This window comes from Hippocampus zosterae, chromosome 16 (genome assembly GCF_025434085.1).
Source record: "Hippocampus zosterae strain Florida chromosome 16, ASM2543408v3, whole genome shotgun sequence".
NCBI classification, from domain to species: Eukaryota; Metazoa; Chordata; class Actinopteri; order Syngnathiformes; family Syngnathidae; genus Hippocampus; species Hippocampus zosterae.
In genome coordinates this window covers 13,083,424-13,100,560 of record NC_067466.1, presented here as the reverse complement: position 1 = coordinate 13,100,560, position 17,137 = coordinate 13,083,424, and the positions used below count along the sequence as shown (strand labels likewise).

The 17,137-nt window shown below is 41.8% G+C and overlaps 2 protein-coding genes across 4 annotated transcripts; one reads left to right on the top strand and one right to left on the bottom strand.

Moving 5' to 3' along the window:
* Positions 1–275: 275 nt before the first annotated feature.
* Positions 276–5,985, bottom strand: tmem135 (transmembrane protein 135). The gene is made up of 15 exons (XM_052046866.1): positions 5,793–5,985; positions 5,294–5,421; positions 5,015–5,107; positions 4,900–4,933; positions 4,554–4,619; positions 4,426–4,472; positions 4,317–4,358; positions 4,059–4,229; positions 3,890–3,959; positions 3,646–3,813; positions 3,507–3,570; positions 3,355–3,431; positions 2,887–2,985; positions 2,740–2,807; positions 276–2,001 (listed from the first exon to the last, which is right to left on the bottom strand). Exons 1-15 carry the CDS (start codon positions 5,928–5,930, stop codon positions 1,851–1,853), a joined length of 1,416 nt encoding a protein of 471 aa, XP_051902826.1. The 5' UTR covers positions 5,931–5,985; the 3' UTR covers positions 276–1,850.
* A 550-nt stretch (positions 5,986–6,535) lies between these two features.
* On the top strand, positions 6,536–15,833 carry hephl1b (hephaestin-like 1b). 3 transcript variants are annotated; one of them, XM_052046814.1, is made up of 19 exons: positions 6,536–6,865; positions 8,604–8,848; positions 9,660–9,872; positions 9,929–10,114; positions 10,200–10,454; positions 10,715–10,883; positions 10,984–11,123; positions 11,217–11,348; positions 11,438–11,643; positions 11,830–11,974; positions 12,413–12,625; positions 12,975–13,191; positions 13,272–13,411; positions 13,657–13,782; positions 13,867–13,973; positions 14,495–14,726; positions 14,944–15,083; positions 15,176–15,329; positions 15,511–15,833. In XM_052046814.1, the coding sequence occupies exons 1-19, from the start codon at positions 6,693–6,695 to the stop codon at positions 15,540–15,542; spliced, it is 3,225 nt and encodes a 1,074-aa protein (XP_051902774.1). In that variant the 5' UTR covers positions 6,536–6,692; the 3' UTR covers positions 15,543–15,833. The 3 variants fall into 3 exon arrangements, with proteins under 3 accessions (XP_051902774.1, XP_051902773.1, XP_051902772.1); XM_052046813.1 differs by having other exon boundaries at positions 6,537–6,865; positions 11,833–11,974; positions 15,463–15,833; XM_052046812.1 differs by having other exon boundaries at positions 6,537–6,865; positions 15,463–15,833.
* The last annotated feature ends 1,304 nt before the right edge of the window (positions 15,834–17,137 follow it).

Genomic DNA, 17,137 nt, shown 5'->3' with positions numbered 1-17,137 from the left:
TATATTGCTAAAACTATAAAAATAACGTCTTACGATCCAGCATAATTCCACCACCCTCGTTTTGGGCGTAGACGTATCGTGTTGCGTTTTTACACTGAAATGTCCTTCTTTAACAGGACGAGTCACTTCCGTTTACTGCAACGCACACATGTCCTGTGACCTGTGAGCTGTATTAAGGGGTGATGTGGTGCCCTCATGGACAATGCACCATGCACTCTATCTAGAAATTTTCAGCACAAACATACTGTACATACACAAAATCAAAACACACTTCATTGTAATGATTTTTTAAAAATGAATGCTTCATCTTCACATAAATCGAAAACAACAGTAGGCAAGTACGAGTGTAATAAACAGATTTTATTACTATGATGTCATTTTTTCAGCAATGAATAACCTAACAGAGGTCACGTGTGTCGAAAGCTGTCTCAGAGTGTTGGGTGTAAAATATTCAGAAACAAAACTGGATTTTCACAGCCCAATCTTACATGACCAATTGTGGTCCACTTGAGAATAAACCAGCAGATAAAACTCATATCTGTAAAATATGTTAACAAAGTCACTTCAAATGTTATACGGGTTTTGGCACATGCTTTGAATGTATAGGGGTTAACAGTTTTCCAACCTGTGGATGCGTTGAGTAAAACCGTTCCTGCAGCTTTGTAAACTGCAACCCAACAAAAAATATAAAATTACATAGTTTCTTTGGACAGGTGGTAAACATTAGACAAACATTTAATTGTGCCATGAACTCAAACAATTCCACTATTTGGACTGGTCTACATACTCATGGTAATCAAACAACAAATGAAAATGATGTGACTTTCCTCTCGTCCATTTTGGTCAATCAAAGTCTAACAATAACAACGAATTTATGATGCATTGCATTGTTTTTTTCATACCACGTGTATTAGTGACATGTCTGTGACAATTTCTCATTAAAATACTTCAAACAGCAATTACAGATTACTTGGCTGTGCATTTATACACCAAATGGGCTTATATACAAGTCATTAAAAAGTCAATTTTCCATATGTCCCTTTCAGACAAAATAATTTCAAACTGCACGACTGTGTCGTGAATTAATGGTGAAAATGTGACATGAACTCACATCAAATTTGACTGCAGTCGGAAATTTTTGTTCATTAAAAGGAAAATAACGCACTGTGCCCATGAGTGTGGGGTGGGACCCCTTTGGCTACCAGGGGCCAGGTGGTCATACTACATTTTTTTAAAAATGATTATGCAATGAGCACAATTATTTGTTGTTATTTATTATAGATGCTGAGCATTTGTGGCTGTTTCTTTGCAGCAGATGCTCAGGGTTTCATACGGTTTTAGAATTCAAGGTTCGAAGGAACAAATTCTTTCATGGGCCATGTTTCCTATTCCTGAAGGACTGGGTTTAGGTTGTCTATACACCAATCATATACCATCATATATGTATGTTTAAATTACGCAGTCACACTGTTCACCTGTCAATAGCTGATGAATTATCTGTTTTTTCCAAATGTTATTCATGTAATGAAAACATTAACATTAGTTTGATCGTTAAAACAACAACTCCAAACACTCAACATGCTTGGCTTGCAATAAAATTCGAGGGGAACCTGAGAAAGAAAGATGTGATTGGTGGAATGCTACAACCTTGACGGCCATTTTATCCGAAAATTGCATAAATGGTCACTGCAGTTTCATTAGCTCACAGAGTAGCGCTACGCCGTCATACGCATCAATCACATCTGGCCAACTCCCAATCCCCAGAACAGGCTGGTCAAATACCACATCTCTTAGCAAAAGATGACCAATTCTAATCATCTCAGCCCCTCCTCCCACACACTTGACTCGCGTCATCCAAGCTGAACGTCGCCCCCTAGTGGAAGCACTGTTTGGCTGGGCACCGAAACATAGCGTGGGTCAAGTTGGGGCGAAAACCCCTGAAATTGCCTGGAGGCCTGAGTGCCAAAAACATCGAGCAGCTGTCGGTTCATCAGGCCAAACCTACAAGGCAAAATATCATCATATAAGTCGTATGACAAGCATGAGCAATTTAACACAGGGATTGTCGTTATTGCAGGAGCAGGGAACCTTCTGCACTGAAGCGTCATGACATAAATATACATACATTTATGTCATTCATTCATTCATTCAACTCGTGAATAAATCAAATTTGTACATAAAATAAATGTAATCGAGTAATCATGATTGCTCATTGTAAAATGGTATTCACAAAGAATTTAATCATTTAAGTCACCAATTATGGGATGATGAAAACAAAACAATGGGTATAAATGCATTTTAGTAAAATAATCCAGGCTCATTTTAAAAACGAATAAATAATTTCATTAGAATTAATCAAGCAATTATTTGTATTAAATATGTTGCATTTATTCTTTTAATAAAGTGTATTTTATGCTAAACTGTATTCTAATAATAACTAGATTGTACTATTTGCCTTTAAAAAAGATTATTCGCAATAAATGAATACAGAATAAACTAAAAACCAATGTGTGCATTTTAATTAACCAACCTTAGAGAGAAAGGAAAAAAAAACAAATAAATGCAAAAATTATTAGAGGACTCCTGACAACACAAATGCTTGCTGTGCTATAATGAAGAACGTCACGGTCCCATGGCCCAAATGTAAGTGGCCCATGGACCAAACTTTTCCCACCACTGCTTAAAATCAATACTCTCCCTTTGGATTTGCCACTTACAACTGAAACAAATCCATCCTACCTGCCCTTAGTGAGACGCAGAAGAAACTTCCAATATGCGGGCCGAAGATTCTGCATCTCCATCACAGCCTAATAATGACCACAATTCCTCATCACATATCCCGTTGATGAGATCCACGTTGGTGTGTTGTGTTTGGATGTCACTCACAGCTTGAAAGCAGATGGCGGTGGAGATGGCGTAGAGATATGTGTCCGCTTGTGGGAAGTACGGGAAATGGCCAGCCTCGATGCCCTTGAAGTACAAGGTCTGAGGGAGAGGGGAGGTTGTCGCGTGTACTGTTATTGATCAACCCCAAATAATGGATAATGTTTCAGAGGAACAAGCAAACATTGTGCGGACGTGGACGTCTTCTTCAAAGTGTGCCGCAAAAACTTGCGTTGGATGCCTCACTTAGAATGACACACTAACAAATGGCAAAAAAAAAAAAAAAAAGGCGAACGTGGGTCTTATGCACTGAACCTACAGTAAGGAAATACATTCCATCCAAGAGGAAAGTGAGGACAGCAAAAATGAACATTAGAATTTAATTTAATTCATTACTTTTTCCTTAACTACAAAACCTTGGTTCTCACTTCCCACAAATCCAAACACAAATTTGTCTTTTTTTTTTTTTACCTCCACCAGCTTAGAGAAGAGATACATGGATATCGACGTGCTCTTGTAGAAGAACATAGAGATACCCGCCAGGAATCCTGGCATGAATGAGAAACATATGCATTGTTACGCAATAAGAATGGGTTATCTTAACGTGATAAGTGTTGACTTACCGGCCACTAAAGCGTGGAGCTCGTCGTCAATATCCCGCAACCAACGAAGCAAGCAGCTTGCTCCCTGAATGGATCAGAAATAGAGCTCAAGCAGAAAAAAAACTGACCAGGAAATGACATATATTAAACAAACACGTACCTTGTAGATGCTGACAAAAGAGCCCAAAAAGGCCCCAAGCTGGAAGTTGTCTTTGTTGTAGAAGAGGGAGGGGAGCCGTGAGGGTTTCGAGAAGAGGTACCGGAAAGCTGAGGGCACTTTAAGGCAACACTGAATCAAGTAGCCGACGCTGAACATCCTCACAAAACCCTAAGTAGAAAGCGTCTCCCGTAAACGAGGAATCGGAAGTTGAGAATGCGAGTGTCACATAAGCATAGAAACTTACTTTAATGCAGTAGGAGATGCAGTTGTCTTGATGATGTTTACAGCATCTGTGTTTTGGACCTCGTTTACATCTGAATAATTGCATGGATGTAAAGATGAATACAAAAAAAAATCAAAAACCCCCAAAAACAATAACACAATTAAGAAGGAGTTTGAGAGGGTTCCCTCACATTGACTCCAGCAGTTCTCTGGCGTAGGCTAGCAAAGATTTGCTCCTCGAGTCGATCTGCATTACTGAGGCGTGTGAAGGCTCTGAGGAAGCCAACGCCTCTCGGGGACTTGCGGCAACCTGCTCGGCCGGAACAGAGTGAGATGGGATCTCTTCCTTGCCGATGATGAATCTGAAAGTCGGAGAATATGCACACGCATGATCACATTATTATAGCTCAGACTGAATCAAAACAGTAAAGCAAGGCAGAGTCACTTACTTCAATGCGGAGAATGCAAAGCCTTTAAGGCCATCTTTACTCCTGCGGATAATAAAAACATTTTGACATAAATAATCATCTTAAGCCCATTCCACTGAGATGAACTGACCTGAAGAGGAACATGTAGAGGGATGCAGTTATGCAGAAGAGGAGCACCTAAACGGGGGGAGAAGAAGAGTCCAACTGGTCAGAAAAGGGTTTGCCAATCACTAAAACCAAAACTCATTTGTCTCTGACCTCGCCATGTTTGATAGGTGTGATGAGGCCCCGTGTTACGGCCATGCGGAACAAGGTCTCTGTTGCCTGCAACAACACATACTCACTCACACATCACTACTTGTGTGTGTCTTAATTTTCACCGGACAAATGCGCTGCATTATGAACATGAATTTTAAAAAATGGACACCAACATATGTAGATGGTCTGTATTAACATGGGAGGAAGTTTCACGTTCACCAGCATGTGTTCATCTTAAGGCATCCTCAGCTTTATTTAAAATAATCACCGTGTACCTTTTGATTGAATATTTGAGGAAATACAGTGTCTTTAAAAAAAAAAACCACATGAACACAGCAGTACTTACGAGATTTGTCATGTATATAGTGAGAAGCCCTCTCCTGCATAAAAAGACATTTAAGATACAGACCGAACAATTTGTGCATTATTGATTGGGGCAAATTTAAGAGTAACAATCTCACCTGCTCTTACGCTCCAGGAGGATAGCAATATAGGAGGCGGGCAGAGCTGAGCCAAACCCAGCGGACCATGAATAAAACCCTCCCAGCAGCTTCCTTCGGTGGAAATATTCGTATTGTTATGTGAACGTGAGCGTGAAACATCTTCACAGCACTTGATAGCGTTGCCATTTTCCAATGGATTGAGTGAAATGAAATGCGGTTGGGATAGGTGAGCTCTTATCTCAATTAGGTGGCGATCTAGAATGATAAAGAAAGTCAAAGCTGTCGGAGAAAACTGACCTGAGAATGCAGAAGAAGAATATGTAGATGGAGGCATTGGCAGTGAGGAAAGAGGTAGATTGTAAGATCTCAGGAAGGAGCCTTTTTAAGTAGTAATCCTTCTTCCTTCTCCTAAGAATAGCTGCTATCTGTTGGGTGATAGAGAGGGAGAGAGTAATGTCAGTATCGAGCCACTGACTGCACCGGGGTTGAGTGAACAGTGTGTTTGCATTGGCAACGTCAGTGTATGGTGTGATTTTTGAAAATACAGAGTGTACTTGTCTGTGTGAGAATGTGTTAAAGAACTAGCCTGAATTGGATTTGAGAGATGCTTCTAATCACATTAATTTGGACATTTGCTTCAGACGCGACACCAGACTTGTGGAGCACCTCCGCGGTCATTTGACGTCACAAACGTGGGTTAGCGGAGTTTCAGCCGGACTTCAAACATTCCCACAACTCGAGTTCGCTAGGCTAACGTTAGCTTCCGACGTATGTGCGGTGAAATGGCACGACTCACCACGTAAAGCGGGGCGTATATTTTGAAGGAGACCTCCAGCGCACCCCTCGTTATGTCCACGGTGGACCGCATACACGACGGGTTCCAAGTGTGACCGACTTCATAGCAGTTGTATGTTATTTTGCTAAGGGCAGCCATGGATGTCTTGCTTGTTAGCCAAGTGACAGCCGGAAGGGGCGGGTGCGCGCTCACGTTGCGCGACCCCGCTCGTATGATTCTGTTGTTTTGTTTTTATTTGTTTTTTAAATTGGGATATTATTTGGAACAGCAACTATTTTAGTCAGTTAGTGTTTTTAAACGCAAACTTTACGACTGCAGGATTAAATATGGGCAAATACATAAGATATAATTATATATCTGTGATCTTTTTTATCAAATTGTATGAATATATCTACAAGCGCATCCCAAAAAAATGAAAGTGAAAATCATACACTACATACTCAATCCACACATATTTTGAATAATGTTGATGATTGCACCTCTTTTCGACTTTAATGTAAGTCACTGAAGTGAAAAGGTATAGACCTCATCAATCATGTGGAAATTTGACCGTCAATTCACCAATTCCCATGACTCGTGACTTTGCACTTTCACATAATTGCAATCATTACATTCATTTCCCAGGAGGACATCACAATCTGTCAAAATGATCGTAAAAGGATTGTGCGTGTGCGTGTGTGTGCGTGCGTGTGTGTGCGCGCGCGTGTGTTTTATGCATCATTCTACGGAGGCGGTCGCTGCTTTCCTGCCTCAATCGACTGACTGTTTTCACTCGCACACACTCTCAAGTCCTCTGACCTGTTGCGTTCACGAAGCGCGCTTCCGCACTGAAACCGTCCGTGGATTTTCGCCTCTTTTTTGTTTCTTTTCCGGTGAACATCTCTCGGCTCCCGCGCGACCATGGAGCGGACCTGGACCGCATTGTTTGGCTATTTATTGTTTATCTTGTGTCTCACCGCGGAGGGGACGCGGGGCCGAGAAAGGGTCTATTATGTGGGGGTCATCGAGGCCTTGTGGAATTATGCGCCAAGTGGAAAAAACCTGCTGAACAACGTGGACGTCGCAAATGATGAGTGAGTGCATCACGGGTTCTTTTCATGCTGTCAAAAGCCTAAACACCAGTTTTTCTTTAGGAGCTGGAGGATGCATATTGAAGTCACCAGTGACTCAGAGGAACGTGTTATAACACAAAAGGGGTCAAAGACAGACAATTTGACCTCTTTCGCCACTATCTTTCTCTGTTGTCATTGACTATAATAAAACACTCATCTCTCATATTATAACTTGGACTTTGAAGGGGCACCTGCAGCAATGTTCCCTTTTAGCTTAACGATCATATGGTTGACCTTATTTATAGAAGTACATGACAGGCACAGGTATATAACAACCACCCCCTGCTCCTGACCTGACAAAAAGCCTTCAATACTTCACAAAAGCAACATACAGTGGTTCCACCATCTTCAAGCCAAAGTCGTGAGCGAGGCAATGAATAAAACGATTAACCAAATGCAGCAGTATAATAGGCAGAAATAAATGTGCACACGCTTAACCTTGGTGGCTGACTAGTTCCTGCTGCACCAAAGCATTACAGAGACACATGACTCAAAAGTATCTAGCAAGTGCTTTTCCATTTATTGTCTAAAAATCATAGAGACTTTGAATCTTGTGGCAACATGATGCCACAGGGCTCCTGCAAAGTGAGAAAGGATTGGCATGAAATGATGTCAATGAAGATACACACTGTGATGTTAGTCATATAGTAAAGGTCAAAGTCCCCACACCAACCTACTGCCACAACCTACAAAAAAAAAAAAGTATCTTTGGGGTGCGTCATCCATTTATTCAAGTGTCCGCCATGTACCGTGGCTATCAGGGAAGAGCTAGGACTGTTTCAACATTCTTTTTGTTCTTGTTTGAGCATACCAGAGGAGGAGGATTACATAATGCTGGACTTTTTTTGAGTAACTTGATCAGCTAAACAACTCTTCTTCCCCCCAGAAGCCAGCATTCACTGTGGTCAACAGTTTTTAGGCTGGTGTCAGACTAAGCATTTTAGCGTAGGCTGTTTTGAACTTTCAACACATTTTGCTCTCCTGATTCAGTTTCAACATTTTGGCCACTTGGAAAAGTTCTCTTCCCCTTAGTGAACCAGGTTGACGGTGACGGACAATGCATTCAATTTGTTGTGCAGTATAACTCAACTTTTGACCGGTGACTCATTTCTTAGAGTTTAAGTGATTGAAAATGAATGAAGATAAATTATACCCTTTGTAAACAATTCAGATTCATGATTCCTTTGTATTCAATTGCGAGTCGTGACTCAACACACTTTCAAAAATTCAATTCATTGGGGCGCCCTGTGTGGTTTCTGCACTCTGCACGATAGGCGGGTTGCCAGATTTGCGTGCTTTACGAATTAAAGAAAAAAAACTTTTGTATGGCACACTGTAACGTAAACAATGTACAAATGTAAATAAGCACGACCGTTTCAGTCTAACGTTCAACTTACTCAAGTCGAATTTGAAAACTAAATTTAAAACATATCAAAGTCGAGACTCTCCATGACCCATGTCCTAAATTTATCGACTTAAGTTTAACTCTCGTCCACCATCTCCAGTTATACTTTGCACGAAACATGAATCCATATTTCTGAATACATTATTAACATCAAACAATTTCTGAACAATAGTAAGGAGTCTTAACGCCGTCTTCTTCTGAGGTGGTATGAGATGTAGTGGTTCACATAGCTGACTCAATTTCAAACCATTCACCCATTTATGAGAAATCTCACTTTTTCGTGATAAATTTCAGGCATGCTTCAATTTTTCTGGAGAGAGGACCCCAGCGTATTGGCAGTGTTTATAAGAAGGCCATGTTCCGACAGTACACCGATGCCACATACAGCCTAATAGCCCCACGGCCCACCTGGTTGGGCTTCCTGGGACCCATACTGCGAGCGGAGGTCAACGACATCATCGTGGTCCATTTGAAGAACATGGCATCCAGGAACTACTCGATGCATCCCCATGGAGTTTTCTATGAGAAGAACATGGAAGGTGGATTTGAAAGAGGATATGTAACGAATAACTTGTGTCTCTTCAGTTCTTGTCGACCCTTCTAGTGTAAAATTAAACAGCTGCCAGTGCTGAAAATGTGCCTATAAGCGATCACTTTACTTTTTATTAAACCATATGGGGATGTTTACATTGTGGGGGGAAAAAAATGCTAATTACGCTACTTTAATGCCTCAAGTCTAAAATTGAATTTGTGATAGGCACATGAAAAAAAAGGGCAGCATTCCACAACTTGATGTCTGTTTTGGAGATAAGAAAACTCCCAGGACTACAATGCTCAAGTATTTTTGAAGCCTTTGTTTGGCAACAGGTCCCCATCCCCCACTTTTTAGGAGAGAGCGGGTGGCTGCCATTCGAATTCCTCTTGGGAACTGAAACCGAGTATTTACCCAGAAAGCAATAAGACAAATAACACTTCAGAAAACTTTGCCTTGCCTTGAGCTCGTGATAAGGCACGCCTAAGTCAGAGCCTTTTTTCAATGTTGATAAGAGAGGAAGGGGGTTGGCGGTTTTGAGGGAATGACGATAAAGAGGAAGGAGGGTTTGCTTTCTTGCCACACTTGGAAAAAAAAAAATACTGATAGAATCGGCACATTCTAAGGAACAACAGTGTCAAGTACACTGTGGCGTAGCGAACTATTGAAATGCTGCTCATATTTCAATCGAGGAAATGGTCATTATTTTTATTTAGGATGGAACCATATACAATCTATGAAACCCACATCATACGTACGGTAAATTCTAAATGGAAAGTGAAACTGACCTTTTCTTGTTGTTGCTGTTGGCCTCCCAGGAGCGCTTTATCCAGATGGAACATCTGGTCACCTCAAGCAGGATGACTCTGTACCACCAGGGGGAAGCTACACTTACCGCTGGGAGGTCAGGCCCGAATTTGCCCCGACTGACGACGACGCCAACTGCTTGACCTGGGTGTACCATTCTCACTTGGAAGCCCCCCGGGATATCGCCTCTGGACTTATCGGAGCTCTGCTTACATGCAAGAAAGGTATAGAGGCCCTTATTAAATAGAGCCAGGACAGTATCTCATCTCTCACTCATCAGGGATCCTGAAGCAAAGTAGTGAAGAGGGCATAGATCGCAATGACGTGGCCCAGGATGTCTTCCTGATGTTTAACGTCGTGGATGAGAACCTGAGTTGGTACCTGGAGGACAACATTCAGAGATGTACTGATCCAGCTGGTGTTGACCGTGATGACGAAGACTTTGCTGAGTCAAATCTGATGCATGGTAATAGATTTTCTTCACCTAATGCAACTTGTTTGTTTCAGCCATCTCCTTCCCTCTGACCTTTCCTTGTCCCCTTGTGTAATAGCCATTAATGGGTACATGTTTGGTAACCTGCCTGGAATTGAGCTGTGCCAGCACCGTGCAGTGTCTTGGCATTTGTTTGGCATGGGTAACGAGGTGGATATTCACTCTGCCTTTTTCCATGGAAATACCTTACTGGACCGTGGCCACCGAACCGACGTGCTCAGCCTTTTCCCAGCTACTTTTGCTACAGCTGAGATGATCCCGACAGCAGTGGGCAAATGGCTGCTGACCTGCCAAGTTAATGACCACCTGCAAGGTAGGGCGCTTGACCTTTAACCCCACTCCCCTTCAATTAAATTCAATTGAATTTGTATTATATTAACACGAGCATACTGGCGGTGAATATATTTTGTTTTTAATACCGTAGGTATACCACTCAAACATTTTAGTAACGAGATTAAAGCGAGCTCTAACGAGAAAAAAAAACACAATAAAAGTGAACAGTTTGATTGTCACCCCGGTATGGAGACTCGAAGACATCCCAAGCGTGTGTCAAATGTTTCTCTCCTATTGCAGCTGGGATGCAGGCCTTTTATCAAGTGAAGTCTTGCGGCAATAAGACCAGTTCCACAAAGATGAGTGGTGTTGTCAGGAATTACTACGTGGCAGCAGAGAAATCCTTGTGGAGCTATGCTCCTTTGGAAACAGATCTGATCCAAAATGTTTCCCTCACTGATCCCGACAGGTGAGGCCCACATTGCCGAGGACAGCCCCTTTATCATTTATCCATTTTTTACGTTTGTACAAAGTCCAGCCAAATTTGCATACATGCCTTTTTTTTCCAGTCCATCAGAGACATTTTTTGGTAAAGATGGAGGTCGGATCGGCGGTACCTACATGAAGGTGAAATACAAAGAGTACACAGATGATACTTTCAGCATGGAAAAAGTACACAGTACTGATGCTCTCCACTTAGGAATCTTAGGTGATGCATTTCCGTTCCTCAAAGGGGAAATTTTTGAATCCCTCCCCTGACCCTTCATTGCATAATCGTGTCTGCCTCCAATGTTCCCTCAAGGTCCGATCTTGAGGGCGGAGGAAGGAGATACCCTACGAGTGACCTTCTTGAATCGGGCTGATAGAAACTACAGCATTCATCCTCATGGCTTGCACTATGAAAAGCGCTTTCAAGGAAGTAGCTATAATGATGGTGAGTAAAAAAAAAAAAATTAAAAATCATAAAAATAAGATACACTTTGGTAAACGGGTGTGACAGCTGCAGTTCTTTCTGTGAATAAGGTGTTGACAAACCTGGCGCTCAAGTCGCTCCGGGGGAGACTTTCACCTACACCTGGCAGGTGCTGGAAGGCCCGTCATCCTCTGACTCTCCTTGCATCCCTTATTTGTACTACTCTGCAACAGCGCCTGTTGAGGACACCAACTCGGGATTAGTGGGACCCCTGCTCGTGTGCTCCAGAGGAACGTTGGGGGAAAACGGAACTCAGGTTACTCAGCATGAAAAAAAAAATCCATTTGCAGTTGGAAATGGGGCAGAACTACAACATACTAAAAAGATGTTTGTCATATTTTTACGTGATTAGGTAGAGGGTAAAATAATACGGCTCGGTCTTGTGTTGGATCACTTTATACTGTGACGGTAATGTTTTGACCTCTGTTTACATTATTAACAGAAGGGTGTGGACAAGGAGTTTTTTCTTCTGTTTTCTGTCATGGATGAAAACCTTAGCTGGTATTTGAACGAGAACATCGAGATATTTGGCACCAATGAGTCGAAAGTAGATGATGAAGACTTTCAGGAGAGCAACAAGATGCATGGTGAGCAGTTCCTAATTGTGTACAGTTGCCACGATATCGCGGCAACGCACTTCAAATGGGCGAAGATCATAAAGCATCAACACCGTGTATCTGGCATGTGCACGACAGTGAACCCGTGTTACATACACGACTGGATGAAGTTTAAAGCCACATCTGCATTTGTAAGAGCGTGTGCACACTTGCGCAATCCCATAATCTCCATTGTTTACTTTTACTTCCCCTCGCTGAAAATGTTCAGTCTTTTCCATTGAGTTGTGCAGATTTTTTTATATCATAAAAAGCTAGCATTTGAACAGAGATGTGTAAAATGTTTTATATCCGTTATATTGGGGGAAACACTGGACCTTTCTAACTTAAGTGCAGTGGACAGATGTGGGAACGTTCTAGTTTGTTGCTTTTGGTTCACACGTCCTTGTGTGTTTTCCTGCATTTCAACAGCCGTAAATGGACTCATGTACGGGAACCTTCTCGGACTGGACATGTGCGCCGGGGACAAAGTTATGTGGTACACCTTCGGTCTGGGCACCGAGGTGGACATCCACGGTGTTTATTTCGAGGGGAACACCTTCAAGAAGCAGGGCACCACGAGAGACACCCTCAATCTCTTCCCTCACACCACAACTACTGTGGAGATGCAGCCAGACACCCCTGGTCAGTCTTACAAACATGTACATGCGCGACACCACATCCTGTTTTTGGACTGAATGGGGAGTGGTCACCCATTCATCCAGAGTCTATTTGACAAGCAGTTATGTCACCGGCAAAGATATATTCGTGTGCGGATTTCCGGGGACAGGACTGAAATGTCCAACTCCTTATCTGGGGAAACCACGGCATTCTGTAATTTCCTAAAATCGAAACATGTCAAATATTTCCACCTTCGCAGATGCGAGGGAATCTTTCCAGCACAGTTCAAGGAGAAGTTACACCATTAACCAGCAAGCACAACCAGACTTTTGTGGAAATGAAACAAATTCTTCTTCTTTTACTTTTCCGACAGACACTTACGAAGTGAGCTGCAGAGTGACAGACCACTACTCAGGTGGCATGAGGCAGCAGTACAGGGTAACCCCTTGCCCAGGTCGCAAAGTGAAGAGCACGCATACAGCGGCGACCAAAACTGTTCAGTATTTTATCGCCGCTGAAGAAATCGAGTGGGACTACTCACCCAGCAGGGAATGGGAGCTGGAGAAACACCACAGCACATCAGAGGACAGGTATGCGAATCTGGAATTTAGGACAACATTTTCCGTACTACTGGCTAATGACTGAGAAAAAAAAATATTTTTTTTTTCAGTCCAGGCAATATATTTGTGGGGAAAGGGAAGAACCGAATTGGCTCACGCTACCAGAAGGTCGTGTATAGAGAATACACTGATGAAAGTTTCACAGTTCAGAAGAAGAGGAATCCCAGTCAGGAGCACTTGGGAATTCTGGGTAAGATTTGGATTCATTATAATCCAAAGAGTCTAATACACACAGCTCACCTGGAATGGAAGGGAGTGGTTTAAGGTCATCCCAAGGCGGGAGAGAGTGTCTGTGTGAAAAGGAAATACCGGTACCATAAGACTCGAGATCCACCTCAGCTCAAGTCACTGAGACCTGTCGGTGCCTTTTATGCTCATTCAATTGGTAAAACTAGAACATATCTAAGTTGGAATTGTCTTTTTCCCCCCATCTAGGTCCAATCATCAAATCTGAGGTGGGGGAAAAGATTCTTATCATGTTCAAAAATAAAGCAAGGCATCCATTCAGCATTACTGCACATGGAGTTCAGACCACTGGCCCATCTCTTGCTGTGCAGTCTGGTAAGAGCGCGAAAAAAAAATAATAACATAAAAAGTATTTGGCTGGTCATTGCTCATTGAACGTTGACAATTTTCTGTTATCAGGTTTCTTGACAACGGTGTCTTGGAATGTACCGGAAAGCTCCGGACCGGGGGACTCGGATCCGAACTGCATTTCCTATGTCTACTACTCTGACGTTAACTTCATCAAGGTACACGTTGTCTACATACAGTAAAAAGTCACATAGATGCACAGAGTCTACGGTGCGTCATAAGAATATGTTAATGATTAATTTCATGCAGATATCATGCGGAAATGGCAATGAGACGTATGGACAAAGATTCTGGGAGACAGCTCTTGATCGCTCAATTAATCAATCTGGGGTTTGACTCAACCACGTCATTGTCCTGGAACCTTAACTTAAAGACCTTTGGAACAAAAAAAACAAAAAAAAGAACAGATTGTGAGCGAACACCAGTGTCCTTTAACCTGAGAAATGTTTTTTTGTTTGTTTGTTTTTTGCATGAATGGACACATATTCCCAAATATCTGCTGTAGAAAATAAAATCATGTAGAAAGTCTTCCTTGGACCCTTGTGAGGATCAGTGCATTTGAAAATGGATGGATTGATAGATGGACTCTTCAAGCGACCCAATACTTTTGTCCATAAGTGGAAGTTAACACAAGACGTGTTGAAAGAAAATTAACGATGACGCATTTGTGCATGTTCAGGATTTATACAGTGGTCTTCTGGGCCCGCTCGTGGTCTGTAGGCCCGGGACTCTGAGGGGTGAGGGGTCCAAACGACAGAGGCTCGACGTAGAGAAGGAGTTTGCACTGTTTTTCATGGTGCATGATGAAAACCAGTCCCACTATTTAAAAGAGAACATCAGAACATACCTCGGGGAGGACCCTGACACCTTCACGCCGGATGAAGAATTTGAGGAGAGCAACAAGATGCACGGTAAGAACCCTAGTTAGCATGTCTCCCTTCGTGTTCCGAGTTTGAATTTCAACCTTTCTATTTGGAGTTTGCAAACAATACAAGCACGGGGAAAACATGCAAACCTGACCTAGGAAGGCCGGAAGCCAGATTCAAATTCCCACCCTCAGAACTGTGAAAGAGACGCGTAAATCGCTCATCGCATAGGTTTTAAATGATGTAAATGCGTGTATTGTAGGGATAAATGGCAAACTCTACGGCAACCTCCATGGACTGGTGATGAACCAGGGACAAACGGTTGACTGGTACCTACTGGGCATGGGAAACGAAGTGGACATGCACACTGTACACTTCCATGCTGAGACTTTTACCTACAAGGTGAAATTTGCACACACCGATCCATCACATAAATAAATCTTAATATTAATTCGACCGCACAAATCAATATACAATGTCCTTGCTGGTGTCAGACCGATCGCGTGCACCGTGCGGACGTCTTTGACCTCTTCCCCGGGACTTTTCAAACTGTGGAGATGGTGGCTGGCAACCCGGGAACGTGGTTGCTCCACTGTCACGTGACTGACCATATCCACGCAGGCATGGAGACCACCTTCACCATCAATGGTAAATTAGTAGCACGTGTCAATTTCTTCTACCGTCCTTTGTACATGTATACATCACTGTTTCGCAATCGTTTTATGAGATTATCATGTCAAAAACTTTTTCTGTTGCTATAAAGTGTAAAAACCTGTTGCAGCTGGTGCTCCTGAAGGTCCCAGGCAGATCTTGTTCCTCTCCCTTACATTTGGACTTTTGGCAGCAGCTGGGATGCACTGACAGAATCTGGGAACTGTCGAAATACACTGGGTAAAAAAAAAAAGGGGGGCAGAATCACACTTGGCTATTTGTTTACTTGATGTTGTGTCTTAATGCAAGTGTCGACCGAGTCCAAATATTTCTAAGATTGTGCAAGTTCGAGTGTATGTAATACTCCTTTAGAACTATTTTATATGTATGGAAGCTTTCGCTGTTGTGTTATGTTCATTTGCTCGGCTGGGTTAGCGAAGCACTGCTGCACCAAATATTTTGATATGAATGTAACTGTACAATAAAAATGTTTTTGTCAAAGTTGAGTTGAGTTACTCAGTATCGCGCACATTCACATTATTTGATTGTTTGACGTACTTGTTGTGCTTGTTACACGGATCTTTGATGCTGTAGTGCAGAATTTAGCAAATATATGGTTTGATTTAAAAAAAAAGATGTGCTTTCCTTTGGTTTGGAATGTTTGTTTTTAATCCAAAATACATTTCAGTTCATATAAATATGTACAATCCTTACTCTATGCTTATTATGGTATCTATCCTCACTATGCTCACTGGAGCCTATTTGGTATTTAAAAAGCTGCTCAATTAAAATGTTTTGCAGATAAAGGTTAAATAAAACATACCCCTCAAAAAGACTTTAAATCAACCAGTTCTTAACAATATAAATGAAGCTGTTTTGAAGTTAAAAGTTAAATACAACTGAATTGTGATTAGGCAGTGATTATTTCCCATGTCACTTAAAGGAACCCCGCTAGTGGTACTCGTACCACAGATTTTCCACAAAAAAATGTATAAGTGAATGTCGAACTGCAAATTTGCTTTCCATTGGATATTGGACTTTATCTAAAATAAAACAAAACATATGTTTTATAAACTGAAGGAAATAAGCCACATGTGACTCAATACTTGACTTGTTTGCAGTAAATACAGACTCGCCCGGACAGAAACTCGTGCAGTCTGATTAATCAATGACCGAGTGATCATGAATGGTTTGAGACACCACAGATGTTCATCACTGTAACGACACATCATTGCATATCAATGGGTGTGACTGCAGACCACTCAGCGACTCATTTCCATGTTGATCACGGGTCAATGCTGTGACTAATTACAGCCAGTAGTTTCAACAACTAAAATGTAAACCAGATTCAGTACCTCCATTTAAAGCAAAATTTCCGACACAACTGCAAAAACTAAAATCGAACCAAAATTAAGTATCTGAAGTCAAAGCAAAATATGCTTGTTTTTTTATACTACGATATTTGCTCTTACTAAGAGCCACATAGTACTTTTGGAAGAGCATTTCACTTGCTTCAAGCATTTTTCCCCCTCTTAAAACTATAATAAACCAGTTGTAAGAAATAATGGTTGTTTTTTTTAGACTATTGTACTTTCAGAAATGCTGCCCCTTCAAACTCCCTCATTTTCACTTCATTCGATTTTCAAGCACAGTTATTGCAGGGTAAATAGGACAAACATTTGACACAGGGAAGCAATTAATCAATCAATTCCTGGTTTCAATACAGTATCGGTACAGATCCAGAGTCTGAAGAAGAAGAAAAAAATCACTCATCCTTATCTATAAGAATCCATTATGTGTTCAGC

Bases quoted from the DNA above. Each gene is read 5' to 3' on its own strand.
- hephl1b (XM_052046812.1), top strand. From the start codon at position 6,693: ATGGAGCGGACCTGGACCGCATTGTTTGGCTATTTATTGTTTATCTTG. The intron at 11,975-12,412 runs GTGAGCAGTTCC...GCATTTCAACAG, and splicing joins GGAGAGCAACAAGATGCATG to CCGTAAATGGACTCATGTAC. The intron at 12,626-12,974 runs GTCAGTCTTACA...CTTTTCCGACAG, and splicing joins GATGCAGCCAGACACCCCTG to ACACTTACGAAGTGAGCTGC.
- tmem135 (XM_052046866.1), bottom strand. From the start codon at position 5,930: ATGGCTGCCCTTAGCAAAATAACATACAACTGCTATGAAGTCGGTCAC. The intron at 5,422-5,792 runs GTGAGTCGTGCC...ATCACCCAACAG, and splicing joins TATACGCCCCGCTTTACGTG to ATAGCAGCTATTCTTAGGAG. The intron at 4,934-5,014 runs GTGAGATTGTTA...CTTTTTATGCAG, and splicing joins CTCCTGGAGCGTAAGAGCAG to GAGAGGGCTTCTCACTATAT.